Genomic DNA, 14,631 nt, shown 5'->3' on the forward strand with positions numbered 1-14,631 from the left:
AGCCTTCGCGATTTGAAATCAACTGCACTGCACTTCGCACGGCGCGTACACAACAATCTATGGGCACTTTGCTGAGCTAAACTGCGATAGGCGAAAGCCTATCTATGACTGCCTCTGTTGCTGTTGTCTGAACTGTTCTGCGAAAGGACGCCGCCGTGGCCGCGAGCATGGGATGCATTCACAGCCATATGGCTGCAAAGTTTGTCGCCGATGTGCGCACACCCCCACGCGCATGTACGCACTCTCCCACGCACCCACTCGCACAGAGCTACTGGCATATGGCGCCTCCTCTCCTTGCTCCCCTCGCCGGTGATTACCGCTTTCCTGCGTCCACCACGGACTGCACCCGGACACTCATGAGCCACCGAATGCCTGCGCCTTAATAAGCTGGAAGCGGCGACACAGCGCTGCAGTGTCATCTGTACGTCATCGAACCTGTAGGCTGCCTCTCACATTCGTCACGTAGTCGGGTGGGTCTGCGCACGTTATGCTGACACATTTCTCCATTCCAGAGATTCACTGTTTACCTCTGCGTCCAACGGCAAACAAGAGACGGTGCTTTCGGTATACAGCAGCATACACAACCGTCCCGCTCGGTTATTTTTACCAATGGTGTCAGCGATGGCATCCGCGTTTTCGCGAAAGATCAATACGGCCTATAAATGAGCGCTTATGCGAGCACAGTTTTCTCTAATGATGCTTTTTGGTACGCGCAAGCTGCGAGTATGATGGAGCTAAGGAAAAGCGAAAATCAGTAATAAATTAACAGCCTGTAATATATGTATCTGGGTCACAGTTGCCGTTGTTTCAGTGGTTCGGCCGCTCATATTGACTCGTCTCAGGGTGGAACAACACGGTACGTATGCGCAGATATGCATGCTTTGCTACGGTTTGACATTATTTCACATGAGCGATGCATCTTTTCAACAGTATTTGATGCTAACAACGATCTGATGTTGTAGATGTCGATGTAAACAAGTGCACCGCTTTGATAAATCCGACGCGGAAGACTGCATTCAAAGACTTCTCGAATATGCGAAATGTCTAAATAAAGTGTAAAATGAATAGGAAAGCGAACTCGTAGAGGAGAAATCGGCGACAACAAAAGTCCAAGGGAGCCGTGTCGGAAGGCGGAACTCGGCGTGCCTTTATCGGCCGCGCTGATAGCACACCAGCGCACTCAGGCCTGCTCACCCAGTAGTTGGCGAGTGCTACATGGCTCCCGGGAACAACACGCTGCCCCGGAGGAGCCATTAATAATGATTCGCGATCCACGAAACGCACAACCGACGCGCAGTCAACGTGGCCGCAGGTGCACAAATCCCCAACCGGCGGAACCACCGGCACCCTTCCAAAACCTTTACAGCGTCGTACGGCAGAGGGCAGCACAGGAAAATGAAAAAAAGGCGGATTCGTTTGCAGCACCTTTCTGGAACTGCAAGAAGACTGTCTTTTCATATTTTTTTTTCATTTTTATGCGACATGCAAGCGGGACTTATGCAGCACAGATTGTGCAGCTAGCTTCGTCTGTTGTTTTCCTCGAGAGTGAAACACCTGGCCGACACACTGGTGTCGAGGTACAGCATTTGTGAGGATATGACGCAACCCGCAATACACTGTAAGGTATACTACGAGGACGAGGCAAAAAGTCTTTGCTCCTACTTCTTTTTAAATCCAAATTACGGCTGCAGATGCGAAGTCACCATATCCATTCCCAGCGGCGGGCCTTTCTTGGAACGGCCGGCCTTGTCTGTCGGTAGCTCCACGGCACGGCGCTGCTGTCGGTTGTTGAAGATGGCGGTTGTGCTTTGCACGTCCGCGGCGTACGAGCAACGAAGTGTGATTTGTTTTCATGGAGCAAGGGACAAACGCCCGTCGAAATCCTCAGGGAAATGCAGCCCACGTATAGGGAAAGCTGTCTCTCTTTGAGAAGTGTGAGGCTGTCGTGTCGTCACTTGCGTAACGTTGAGCGTTCGGGGAGGCCGCGTGTGTCGCTGACTGACGACAGGGGGCATCTCACATTTAGTGCTGCGGTTGGACAAATCTCTGAACCGGTGCGGGGACCATGTGGGAAAATAGTGCAAGGTGCGCAGAATGGTACGCATATTTGTAATTACCTGTGTGCACGTTATTTCGGCTAATAAAAAATAGGGGGCAAGGACTTTCTGATTCGTCCTCGTACATTATACTACAGGAAGAAGGAAGTGGGCATCTTCAATTATACTAAAAAATGATTTTGATTATAACTCCAAGCAAACATATGTAATACTGGTATGGACTGCGCTTTCTAAGCCACGGACGCATTGTCTTAAAAACAGTGTCCGTGTTTTAGAGAAAGCGCAACCCATAACAGTATGCAATTCCAACTCGACCAGGAGACAACACTCTTAATGCGCAGTACATGCGGACTCGTTTAAAATAGCCCATTTTAGCATACCGCGGCGCCCGCAGGCATCGTGGTAATGCCCATCGTGGAGTGCTCATCGTTTTTGAGATCTGTACTTCCAAGTCCCAGGTTTCTCTTGGGTGCGTACTGTGGTAGCGGGTCGGCCGTCGCTTCATCCTGAAATCTGTTAACAGGCATGCGATACGCTGCTCGGAGGCGTGACGTGGACATGCGGAAGGACGCTGGTATATCTGCATGCCATGTATACGTGCATGCAAGGTATATTTGCATGCATGGTATATTTCATGCCTACGTCACGCGGAGGGACACTGCTATATTTGCATAGTGAGGCCGCGTTACCGGGCATTGCTGTTGAGGGCCGGTCCATTGGACCTGTACTCCCGGAAATAGCACTTTTGTTGCACTTGGATTGGTTTGAGCAGTCGCGGCCCCATCACCTCCCCATGCGCTCTGATTGCGCTGTCGCGGTCCACAAACGTGTTCCCTTTGCTACTGAGAAACTTGCTTTTTCGCAAAGCCGTGAACGGCTGAGCATTCTCTAGAGGTGAAATTTTGGTAGAAGCACGCAATGATAACAAATTGAGCACAAGATCAGGCATATATTCAAAGATTAGATAGAACAAACTCCGAGAAACGTGTTTGCTCCTGCACAGCCAGCAATATAGTCGATGCGTTCTAATATTCATCATATCGAACCGAATAGTGGAAAAATTTCCATTACCTAGTTATCGATTCGAATAAGAATGCTAACGACATAATGTTAGAGAATGTTCGAAATTTTCAAATATTCACACACACCTACTAATAAAGCATTGTTTCAAGCTTCTATTTTTGTTAATTTCACTGTAAGTATGTTGGTTTATTAGAAAAGTGAAGTGAATTAGGTAGGTAGTTCTTTTCTTTTTTCGCACCCGAACCTCGACACCGGCAGGTCGTTGTGTGTCATCGATCATTCTTGAAACCTGTCAAGTTCAATCCTTCTTGAACACAGTGCGTCCATATTTATTGATGCAAAAAATTAACCCCCCGAAATTCGTGACGTCATAGCTAGCTAGTGCGGGAGCTTCAAGACGGTGTCGCCACCCGTATTTCAGGTATAAGTTCTTTTGTGGCTTAATCAATCCTCTTCTCGTGATAAATTGAACTTTTTTGGTATTGTGCAAGGGCAATTTAGACATAAACATCGAATATTTGTAATTTTCTGTTCCTTTAAGGGATGGGATTACTTTGCGCATGCGTCGTAAACGATGCTCGCTGGCTAAAAGACGATTTCATTCGATTTGGTTTTAGTCAGCGTTTCCATGGACTTATACTAAATCACCTTAAACGCTTGCGAACGTTTACGTCGAAAACGTTCGCGACAGATAAGTACGACGCTTTACATTTGCTAATATTCCAATCGACTTACCTACGAGATAACACTTGTTCTCTATTTATTTATTTATTTATTTATTTATTTATTATTTGTATTTATTTACTTATTATAGAAGGGCGGGATCATCGGTTTAGGTTTGTGTAAATACCGTACAGTGTGATCGGGCGTTCTCTTCACCGAACGACCACCAAACACCCAGTAACCATCGCACTGCATGGTACTTAGCGTGTAAATTACCTCAAAACAAGCAAGAAAATACTGTACCTTAACCCCTTTAAGAGGAAGCTTTAGCTAGGGTGCTCCTATGTAAATACATGCAAAAGCAGAATTCGTTTTTCTCGGCAACTACTGCACCAAATTTGACGGGGTTTGTTGCATTTCGAAGAAAAGTCTAGTGACTGCTGGCTTCGAATTTTTGAGTTAGATTGTTGATATAATATTAAAAATTGGTAAAAATCAAAAATTTTCAGGAAACGACACTATGAAGTTTACAACTCTCTCACTCAGCAAGGAAGAATGACATCACAAATCTGTGGATTGAATCTGATATCATATCTAAAGCAGACAAAATTTATATGTTACACATGAATCTTAAAAAAATTCAGTAATATGCAAATGCAGCTTTTGCAGAACCCTTGTACACAACGTAACATATTCACGTAAGATATCAATTGACATATAGAATTTTTCTGCTTTGAATGATCTAATGGATGCCGCTTACAGAACGGCGATATCTGTTCTTGATGCAGAGTTATTAGTTTATAATCTTCGTGCGTCTATATTGTTTGAACTATAGAATTTTTGAAAGTGGTTCAGCAAAATTCAGTCCCTAAATCGAAATTCCGCTTCCAACAGTCACTAGAATTTAACTTTCTCTCTCAAATGCAACAAATTTCATTAAAATCGGTTCAGGGGTTGTCTCAGAAGATAGTTTTTGCGTTTTACATGTATTTGCATAGGTCGCGTGGGAGTTGGGCCCGAGCTAAAGCTTCCCCTTAAGTTGTCACGATTTACTCGTAGGGCGAAAGAATCGGTAATTTCTCGTAAAATATCGCGTTAAGTTAGTGTACCCGTTTCCTCGTAGAAATGCGCAGCGCAGAGGTTAGACCAAACGAGTGCATTTCATTTTTTTTATTACTTTGCTGTTTTTATGTATATAAATATTTTTTTGTTCTGCGCAGCCGAGTACGATGTGGTGGTCCTGTGCGGCTCCCTCATGCCCGGCCACATCATGCCTGACGCTCTTGCTGAGGTGGCCAGGCTCCTGAAGCGTAAGTTTCGATTGATTGATTGATTGATTGATTGATTGATTGATTGATTGATTGATTGATTGATTGATTGATTGATTGATTGATTGATTGATTGATTGATTGATTGATTGATTGATTGACACTGGGTATCAAAGCCGGGCCAGGTGGCGGCCCCGGTATGCCGGCTTCCCAGGTTTTCCGTAGATGCGAAATGGAAGAAAAAAAAGTACACTAAACATGGACAGCGAATAAGTTTACACTGCTAAAGCACTTTTTGAAAACTCCACTTGTTGCGTTACTTTTAGCGGTAACAGGCTGATTTCTAAAAGAGAAAAACAAGGCCAAACGTTTCTTTGTCTTAAATTCCGTGCTGAAGCCCCAACGACGGGACGTCAGTATGACGTGACGGATTTCGAAATGTGCTCTCGTATGTTGGTCATTGTGCAGAAGCGAAAGTCCTCAAAACTTGTCCAATACAGCCTTCGGCTCTTTTCGGACACAATGTCCTTTATGTTTATCGCTGAAAAAAAAATAGCTAGGACTCGGCATTACTGGGTCAAAAGCAACGACCTGACGGTGAGCTGTTGCGGGCACATCTATCTATCTATCTATCTACACACACAGACATAATATATATATATATATATGGGCATTCTCAGATCATGAACAGCAGGTTGCCATTATCCCTTAAGAGAAAAGTGTATAACAGCTGTGTCTTACCAGTACTCACCTACGGGGCAGAAACCTGGAGACTTACGAAAAGGGTTCTACTCAAATTGAGGACGACGCAACGAGCTATGGAAAGAAGAATGATGGGTGTAACCATTAAGGGATAAGAAAAGAGCAGATTGGGTGCGGGAACAAACACGAGTTAATGACATCTTAGTTGAAATCAAGAAAAAGAAATGGGCATGGGCAGGACATGTAATGAGGAGGAAAGATAACCGATGGTCATTAATGGTTACGGACTGGATTCCAAGGGAAGGGAAGCGTAGCAGGGGGCGGCAGAAAGTTAGGTGGGCGGATGAGATTAAGAAGTTTGCAGGGACGACATGGCCACAATTAGTACATGACCGGGGTTGTTGGAGAAGTATGGGAGAGGCCTTTGCCCTGCAGTGGGCATAACCAGGCTGATGCATGATGATGGTGATATCTTATGAAGCTCCCTCCAAATGTTTTTTCCTTCTTTCATGCCTGAATAGCACCTCGAAACAGACTTGCCAGTGGCAACAAAACTTACTGAGCCTCCGTTCCATCTCCACGCAGCCAACGGCCGCCTGATGTGGATCCACCGCACGCTGGACCACTACGAGAGCAAGTCGGAGCAGTTCCTGGAGACGCGCTTCACGGGCACCCTGCAGGCGCTGTGTCGCCAGTTCCGCATGGAGATCGCCGTCCGCAAGAAGGTCCAGGAGTACCGGCTCAAGTGCGACGGCCAGATCTTCGCTCTCAAGAAGAAATGAAGGAGCGACGTCGTTTCCGCGAGTTCACGTCTCCTACGCGAGCCCCTGGTGCTTGGAAGGAAGAAAAGGCTCGATCGTATACTCTCTTAGAGAACGCCCCAGACGGGGCGGAAGCCGGCTGCTCTCCTGGCTTGAATGCGGCCTAGAGTGCGTCTCTCTTTCTAGTTTTACGCGCTCAAATTGAAACTGCCAAAGAAAGTCGGCCATGAACACGTAGAATAAAATATGCGCTCCAGATACATACATGCGTTGTTCCGGTGCTCCTAGTATCATACACGCAGAATATCAAGGAACACAATACGGACGCTGAGAGAACAACGTCGTCAGACGTGAAGCCGCAGTCCGGGTCGGCGGAGAGAAGAAAGATCTAGGGTCGTCAGCTGACTATAAAGGGGCCCTGAAACGCTTTTAGGAGGTGGTTCGAAAACGTTGCGGGTTTGTCGTACAGGCTGCTTTGAGCATGTGGGCCAAATATTATTGCCCACAATGCTGCAGGGAATTTGCAATCTCGTGTCAAGAACAGCGAAAAATCGCTTGCTCTCGCCTGCGCAATGTCGTCGTGCAGCGTCATCGCCAGCAGCTGGACCCCAGCAACACTTTTGGCTGGTTTCGTGATCGCGAAAGCATTCTCAGTATTACGCGATTGCTAACCTTGAGGTCAATAAATGAAACATAAATGTGTCTGCCAATGTAAGAAAGACAAAAATAATTTTGTATTTGCAGTGCCGGCCTACTCGCGACAGTTAGGCTTAGCATGTAGTTTACCGCGGCCGCCACGGGGTGTTGCGACGAGGGGTTTTGCGGCAGAGACGCTCAAGACTTTGCCCTCTTGGCTTCTCCGTGTGTGGCTTCCAGTGAGCTAGAAAAGACGATAAGAAAGAGAAAACCGAGTAATGGTGCGATAACAGCACTTATAGATCAAAGATTCGAAAAATTTTTGCAGCATGGTATTCACGAGACGGCGTCGTTTAATAGTGAGGCCTATGATTAACCCCGATTAGTCAGAAAAGTGTTTCAAGTCCCCTTTACGAGGAAGCTTTAGCTCGGGAACTGCGGTCTAAATGCACGGGAACGGAGAAATCGTATATCTCGGCAACCACTGCACCTAATTTGATGAGGCTGTTGCATTTATGACATTTATTTTAAATTCTACTGGCAGTAGGAAGCAGATTTTTTAATTAGGTCATGGAGTTTTTGTCTACGTAAATTGTTGAAAACAGCAATGTATATATTAAAAAACGAAAATACCAAGTTCACAACTCTTTACAAGGCTGCGACACACTAGCGGTAAGCGTCCCGCACGATATGCCACACATCGGCGCCGTCACGAGGCTAACAGCGGTGTGCTGACCACACCATGTATTCATTTTGCCTGCGCGGGAGTCACGTGACACGAGTTGAGACCACTCTTCCCGTGTGCGTTGCTACGACGACGGCCACGCAAGGTGCTGATTAGTGCTTTGCAAAAGCGGCAGTGCATTGCCATTTGAGGCCTAATCATGTTGCCTAAGAACAAAATCGTACGCAAACAAATGTTCGCAACAAGATGAAGCATGCGTCTGCTACAGCGAAAATCCCGAGACCACTCAGCACATCCTAATGGAATGCGAAGGCATTCACCCAGTGGGACCCGTAAGTAACTTGCCTTCCAGAAGCGCTTGCATTTAAAGTGGACGGAAGCATCAACCGGTCAGTAGTCGAGATAAGGAATGAAAATTTAGTGTTGGAAAAAAAAAGCGGGGAAGAGGTTGATACGATCGGATTCGTTACAGGCATAGGTAGCGATACAAGGTAGATATAGAAGTTTGAGGAAGAGAAGATAAGTAGACTTGTACAAAATGGTGGAATAAAAATGATGCATAGCATACCTGATTAACTCAAGAAGGCTGGCGACTATGTCATCTCCCGGCCGTTTCGAAGCAGAGGTCAGTTAATCATCGGCACCGTCATTCATCTTGGGCAGGAGTGGCAAAAATAACAGTCGGACCTATTCGCTTTGCGCCAGGCAAACCTTGCCGCTTTGCGGGAGGGGGAGGAGGAGGAAAAACGTTTAAAAAAAAAAAAGATATGCAGGAGGAGCGTTCCTAAGTCAAGCTGTGGCGCTTGAAAATAGCCTGGGGCCTGACGAACCAACCGACTGAGCTATCTTTCCGGGCAACATCGAAGGGTCACGAGTTCAAATCACCTGTTATGTTCTTTTTTTTTTTCGCCCCTTTTTCTTTGTTTTTTTCTTTCTTTTAATGTCTTTTCCTTTATTCTATCACTGTACGGGAACCCTCCTAAAAAGAAAAAGAAAAAAAAAAGAAAGATATATATCTTCAAATATGTATGGCCTCACACTCACATGTGCAGGTCATAAATACCAGGTTCTCTAGCCGAGTGCCATCCATGCGGTATAACCGAGCTCAGATTGGTCCACCTTGACTGACCAAATAGGGCACCACTGTAGGTTAAATGAGGCGTACAACTCCTGCGGCACCCGCCGTGGTTGCTCAGTGGTTATGGTGTTAGACTGCTGAGCACGAGGTCACGGGATCGGACCCCGACCACGGCGGCCGCATTTCGATGGGGGCGAAATGCGAAAACACCCGTGTACTTAGAATTAGGTGCACGTTAAAGAACTTCAGGGGGTCGAAATTTTCGGAGTCCTCCACTACGGCGTGCATAATCAGAAAGTGGTTTTGTCACGTACAACCCCATAAATTAATTTTTAATTTAACTCCTACGGGGACGGTAGAGTATCCGTCTCCAGTGCAAGAGGAGCGTGATTCAAATCCCGGTGCCGCGCTATTCTCCACCGGAAAATACAAAAAAAAAACCGTGTGTTGAGAAAATTGCACAAACAGGCCTGGAGTGCGGCCTGATCCCGGTGACCAGAACCGGTAACGCACTCTCTCACCAGAGCAGGATTGGCCACCCTGGTGCAGTACTTGGCCACAACCTCCTATATGAATACAACAATCGAACCCCGGCCCTCAGTCCCCAGCAGCCGCGAAGCAACTGACCACGGCGGCGGTCAGGTCTGTGACGCTGCAGAGGGTGCTAAGAATACCTGGCTCCGGACAGGCCGCCATTGGAATCTGAACCTGGCAACGTTTAACGTTAGAACGCTATCTAGTGAGGCGAGTCTAGCAGTGTTATTGGAGGAATTAGACGGTAGTAAATGGGATATAATAGGGCTCAGTGAGGTTAGGAGGACAAAAGAAGCATATACAGTGCTAAAAAGCGGGCATGTACTGTGTTACCGGGGCTTAGCGGAGAGACGAGAACTAGGAGTCGGATTCCTGATTAATAAGGAAATAGCTGGTAACATACAGGAATTCTATAGCATTAACGAGAGGGTGGCATGTCTTGTTGTGAAACTTAATAAGAGGTACAAAATGAAGGTTGTACAGGTCTACGCTCCTACATCTAGTCATGATGACCAGGAAGTCGAAAGCTTTTATGAAGACGTAGAATCGGCGATGAGTAAAGTCAAAACAAAATACACTATACTGATGGGCGACTTCAATGCCAGGGTAGGCAAGAAGCAGGCTGGAGACAAGTCAGTGGGGGAATATGGCATAGGCTCTAGGAATAGCAGAGGAGAATTATTAGTAGAGTTTGCAGAACAGAATAATATGCGGATAATGAATACCTTTTTCCGCAAGCGGATTAGCCGAAAGTGGACGTGGAGGAGCCCGAATGGTGAGACTAGAAATGAAATCGACTTCATACTCTACGCGAACCCTGGCATCATTCAAGATGTAGACGTGCTCGGCAAGGTACGCTGCAGTGACCACAGGATGGTAAGAACTCGAATTAGCCTAGACTTGAGGAGGGAACGAAAGAAACTGGTACACAAGAAGCCAATCAATGAGTTAGCGGTAAGAGGGAAACTAGAGGAATTCCGGATCAAACTACAGAAGAGGTATTCGGCTTTAACTCAGGAAGAGGACCTTAGTGTTGAAGCAATGAACGACAACCTCATGGGCATCATTAAAGAGTGCGCAATAGAAGTCGGTGGTAACGCCGTTAGACAGGCAACCAGTAAGCTATCGCAGGAGACGAAAGATCTGATCAAGAAACGCCAATGTATGAAAGCCTCTAATCCTACAGCTAGAATAGAACTGGCAGAACTTTCTAAGTTAATCAACAAGCGTAAGACAGCGGACATCAGGAACTATAATATGGATAGAATTGAACAGGCTCTCAGGAACGGAGGAAGCCTAAAAACAGTGAAGAAGAAACTAGGAATAGGCAAGAATCAGATGTGTGCGTTAAGAGACAAAGCCGGCAATATCGTTACTAATATGGATGAGATAGTTCAAGTGGCTGAGGAGTTCCATAGAGATTTATACAGTACCAGTGGCACCCACGACGATAGTGGAAGAGAGAATAGCCTAGAGGAATTCGAAATCCCACAGGTAACGCCAGAAGAAGTAAAGAAAGCCTTAGGAGCTATGCAAAGCGGGAAGGCAGCTGGGGAGGATCAGGTAACAGCAGATTTGTTGAAGGATGGTGGTCAGATTGTTCTAGAGAAACTGGCCACCCTGTATACGCAATGCCTCATAACCTCGAGCGTACCGGAATCTTGGAAGAACGCTAACATAATCCTAATCCATAAGAAAGGGGACGCCAAAGACTTGAAAAATTATAGACCGATCAGCTTACTATCCGTTGCCTACAAAGTATTTACTAAGGTAATCGCAAATAGAATCAGGAACACCTTAGACTTCTGTCAACCAAAGGACCAGGCAGGATTCCGTAAAGGCTACTCAACAATAGACCATATTCACACTATCAATCAAGTTATAGAGAAATGTGCAGAATATAACCAACCCTTATATATAGCTTTCATTGATTACAAGAAAGCGTTTGATTCAGTCGAAACCTCAGCAGTCATGGAGGCATTACGGAATCAGGGTGTAGATGAGGCATATGTAAAAATACTGGAAGATATCTGTAGCGGCTCCACAGCCACCGTAGTCCTCCACAAAGAAAGCAACAAAATCCCTATAAAGAAAGGCGTCAGACAGGGAGATACGATATCTCCAATGCTGTTCACAGCATGTTTACAGGAGGTATTCAGAGGCCTGGAGTGGGAAGAATTGGGGATAAAAGTTGATGGAGAATACCTTAGCAACTTGCGATTCGCTGATGATATTGCCTTGCTTAGTAACTCAGGAGACCAATTGCAATGCATGCTCACTGACCTGGAGAGGCAAAGCAGAAGGGTGGGTCTGAAAATTAATCTGCAGAAAACTAAAGTACTGTTTAACAGTCTCGGAAGAGAACAGCAGTTTACGATAGGTAGCGAAACACTGGAAGTGGTAAGGGAATACATCTACTTAGGGCAGGTAGTGACCACGGATCCGGATCATGAGACTGAAATAACCAGAAGAATAAGAATGGGTTGGGGTGCGTTTGGCAGGCATTCTCAAATCATGAACAGTAGGTTGCCACTATCCCTCAAAAGGAAAGTGTACAACAGCTGTGTGTTACCAGTACTCACATATGGGGCAGAAACCTGGAGGCTTACGAAAAGGGTTCTGCTGAAATTGAGGACGACGCAACGAGCTATGGAAAGAAGAATGATGGGTGTAACGCTAAGGGATAAGAAAAGAGCAGATTGGGTGAGGCAACAAACGTGGGTAAACGACATCTTAGTTGAAATCAAGAAAAAGAAATGGGCATGGGCCGGACATGTAATGAGGAGGGAAGATAACCGATGGTCACTAAGAGCTACGGACTGGATTCCAAGGGAAGGGAAGCGTAGCAGGGGGCGGCAGAAAGTTAGGTGGGCAGATGACATTAAGACGTTTGCAGGGACAACATGGCCACAATTAGTACATGACCGGGGTAGTTGGAGAAGTATGGGAGAGGCCTTTGCCCTGCAGTGGGCGTAACTAGGCTGATGATGATGATGATGATGATGAAAGATTTTTTTGTTCTGCGCAGCCGAGTACGATGTGGTGGTCCTGTGCGGCTGCCTCATGCCCGGCCACATCATGCCTGACGCTCTTGCTGAGGTGGCCAGGCTCCTGAAGCGTAAGTTTGATTGATTGATTGATTGATTGATTGATTGATTGATTGATTGATTGATTGATTGATTGATTGATTGATTGATTGATTGATTGATTGATTGATTGACACTGGGTATCAAAGCCGGGCCAGGTGGCGGCCCCGGTATGCCGGCTTCCCAGGTTTTCCGTAGATGCGAAATGGAAGAAAAAAAAGTACACTAAACATTGACAGCGAATAAGTTTACACTGCTAAAGCACTTTTTGAAAACTCCACTTGTGGCGTTACTTTTAGCGGTAATAGGCTGATTTCTAAAAGAGGAAAACAAGGCCAAACGTTTCTTTGTCTTAAATTCCGTGCTGAAGCCCCAACGACGGGACGTCAGTATGACGTCACGCATTTCGAAATGTGCTCTCGTATGTTGGTCATTGTGCAGAAGCGAAAGTCCTCAAAATTGTCCAATACAGCCTTCGGCTCTTTTCGGACACAGTGTCCTTTATGTTTATCGCTGAAAAAAAAAAAATAGCTAGGACTCGGCATAACTGGGTCAAAAGCAACGACCTGACGGTGAGCTGTTGCGGGCACATCTATCTATCTATCTATCTATCTATCTATCTATCTATCTATCTATCTATCTATCTATCTATCTATCTATCTATCTATCTATCTATCCACACACACACACACACACACACACACACACACATATATACATATATATATATATATATATATATATATATATATATATATATATGGGCATTCTCAGAGAAAAGTGTATAACAGCTGTGTCTTACCAGTACTCACCTACGGGGCAGAAACCTGGAGGCTTACGAAAAGGGTTCTACTCAAATTGAGGACGACGCAACGAGCTATGGAAAGGAGAATGATGGGTGTAACATTAAGGGATAAGAAAAGAGCAGATTGGGTGAGGGAACAAACACGAGTTAATGACATCTTAATTGAAATCAAGAAAAAGAAATGGGCATGGGCAGGACATGTAATGAGGAGGGAAGAGAACCGATGGTCATTAATGGTTACGGACTGGATTCCAAGGGAAGGGAAGCGTAGCAGGGGGCGGCAGAAAGTTAGGTGGGCGGATGAGATTAAGAAGTTTGCAGGGACGACATGGCCACAATTAGTACATGACCGGGGTTGTTGGAGAAGTATGGGAGAGGCCTTTGCCCTGCAGTGGGCGTAACGAGGCTGATGATGATGATGATATCCCATGAAGCTCCCTCCAAATCTTTTTTCCTTCTTTCATGCCTGAATAGCACCTCGAAACAGACTTGCCAGTGGCAACAAAACTTACTGAGCCTCCGTTCCATCTCCACGCAGCCAACGGCCGCCTGATGTGGATCCACCGCACGCTGGACTACTACGAGAGCAAGTCGGAGCAGTTCCTGGAGACGCGCTTCACGGGCACCCTGCAGGCGCTGTGTCGCCAGTTCCGCATGGAGATCGCCGTCCGCAAGAAGGTCCAGGAGTACCGGCTCAAGTGCGACGGCCAGATCTTCGCTCTCAAGAAGAAATGAAGGAGCGACGTCGTTTCCGCGAGTCCACGTCTCCTACTCGAGCTCCTGGGGCTTGGAAGGCAGAAAAGGCTCGATCGTATACTCTCTTAGAAAACGCCCCAGACGGGGCGGAAGCCGGCTGCTCTCCTGACTTGAATGCGGCCTAGAGTGCGTCTCTCTAGTTTTACGCGCTCAAATTGAAACTGCCAAAGAAAGTCGGCCATGAACACGTAGAATAAAATATGCGCTCCAGATACATACATGCGTTGTTCCGGTGCTCCTAGTATCATACACGCAGAATATCAAGGAACACAATACGGACGCTGAGAGAACAACGTCGTCAGACGTGAAGCCCCAGTCCGAGTTGGCGGAGATAAGAAAGACCTAGGGTCGTCAGCTGACTATAAAGGGGCCCTGAAACGCTTTTAGGAGGTGGTTCGAAAACGTTGCGGGTTTGTCGTACAGGCTGCTTTGAGCATGTGGGCCAAATATTATTGCCCACAATGCTACAGGGAATTTGCAATCTCGTGTCAAGAACAGCGAAAAATCGCTTGCTCTCGCCTGCGCAATGTCGTCGTGCAGCGTCATCGCCAGCAGCTGGACCCCAGCAACACTTTTG

The 14,631-nt window shown here is 46.3% G+C and overlaps 1 protein-coding gene across 2 annotated transcripts in view; it reads left to right on the forward strand.

The window, feature by feature from the left end:
* LOC126527637 (uncharacterized) overlaps positions 1 to 14,254 on the forward strand; it is a 59,086-nt gene extending 44,832 nt beyond the window's left edge. Inside the window, exons 9-10 of one of the 2 annotated variants that reach the window (XM_072284327.1) lie at positions 12,436 to 12,525; positions 13,837 to 14,254. In XM_072284327.1, coding sequence (XP_072140428.1) covers positions 12,436 to 12,525; positions 13,837 to 14,033 — 287 coding nt within the window. In that variant the 3' untranslated portion in view covers positions 14,034 to 14,254. Of the gene's footprint in view, positions 1 to 4,963; positions 5,054 to 6,298; positions 6,792 to 12,435; positions 12,526 to 13,836 lie in introns of those variants that run through there. The other variant, XM_055068896.2, reaches the window with a different exon arrangement.
* Positions 14,255 to 14,631: the final 377 nt, after the last annotated feature.

Source organism: Dermacentor andersoni, chromosome 9 (genome assembly GCF_023375885.2).
Source record: "Dermacentor andersoni chromosome 9, qqDerAnde1_hic_scaffold, whole genome shotgun sequence".
Classification (NCBI taxonomy): Eukaryota; Metazoa; Arthropoda; class Arachnida; order Ixodida; family Ixodidae; genus Dermacentor; species Dermacentor andersoni.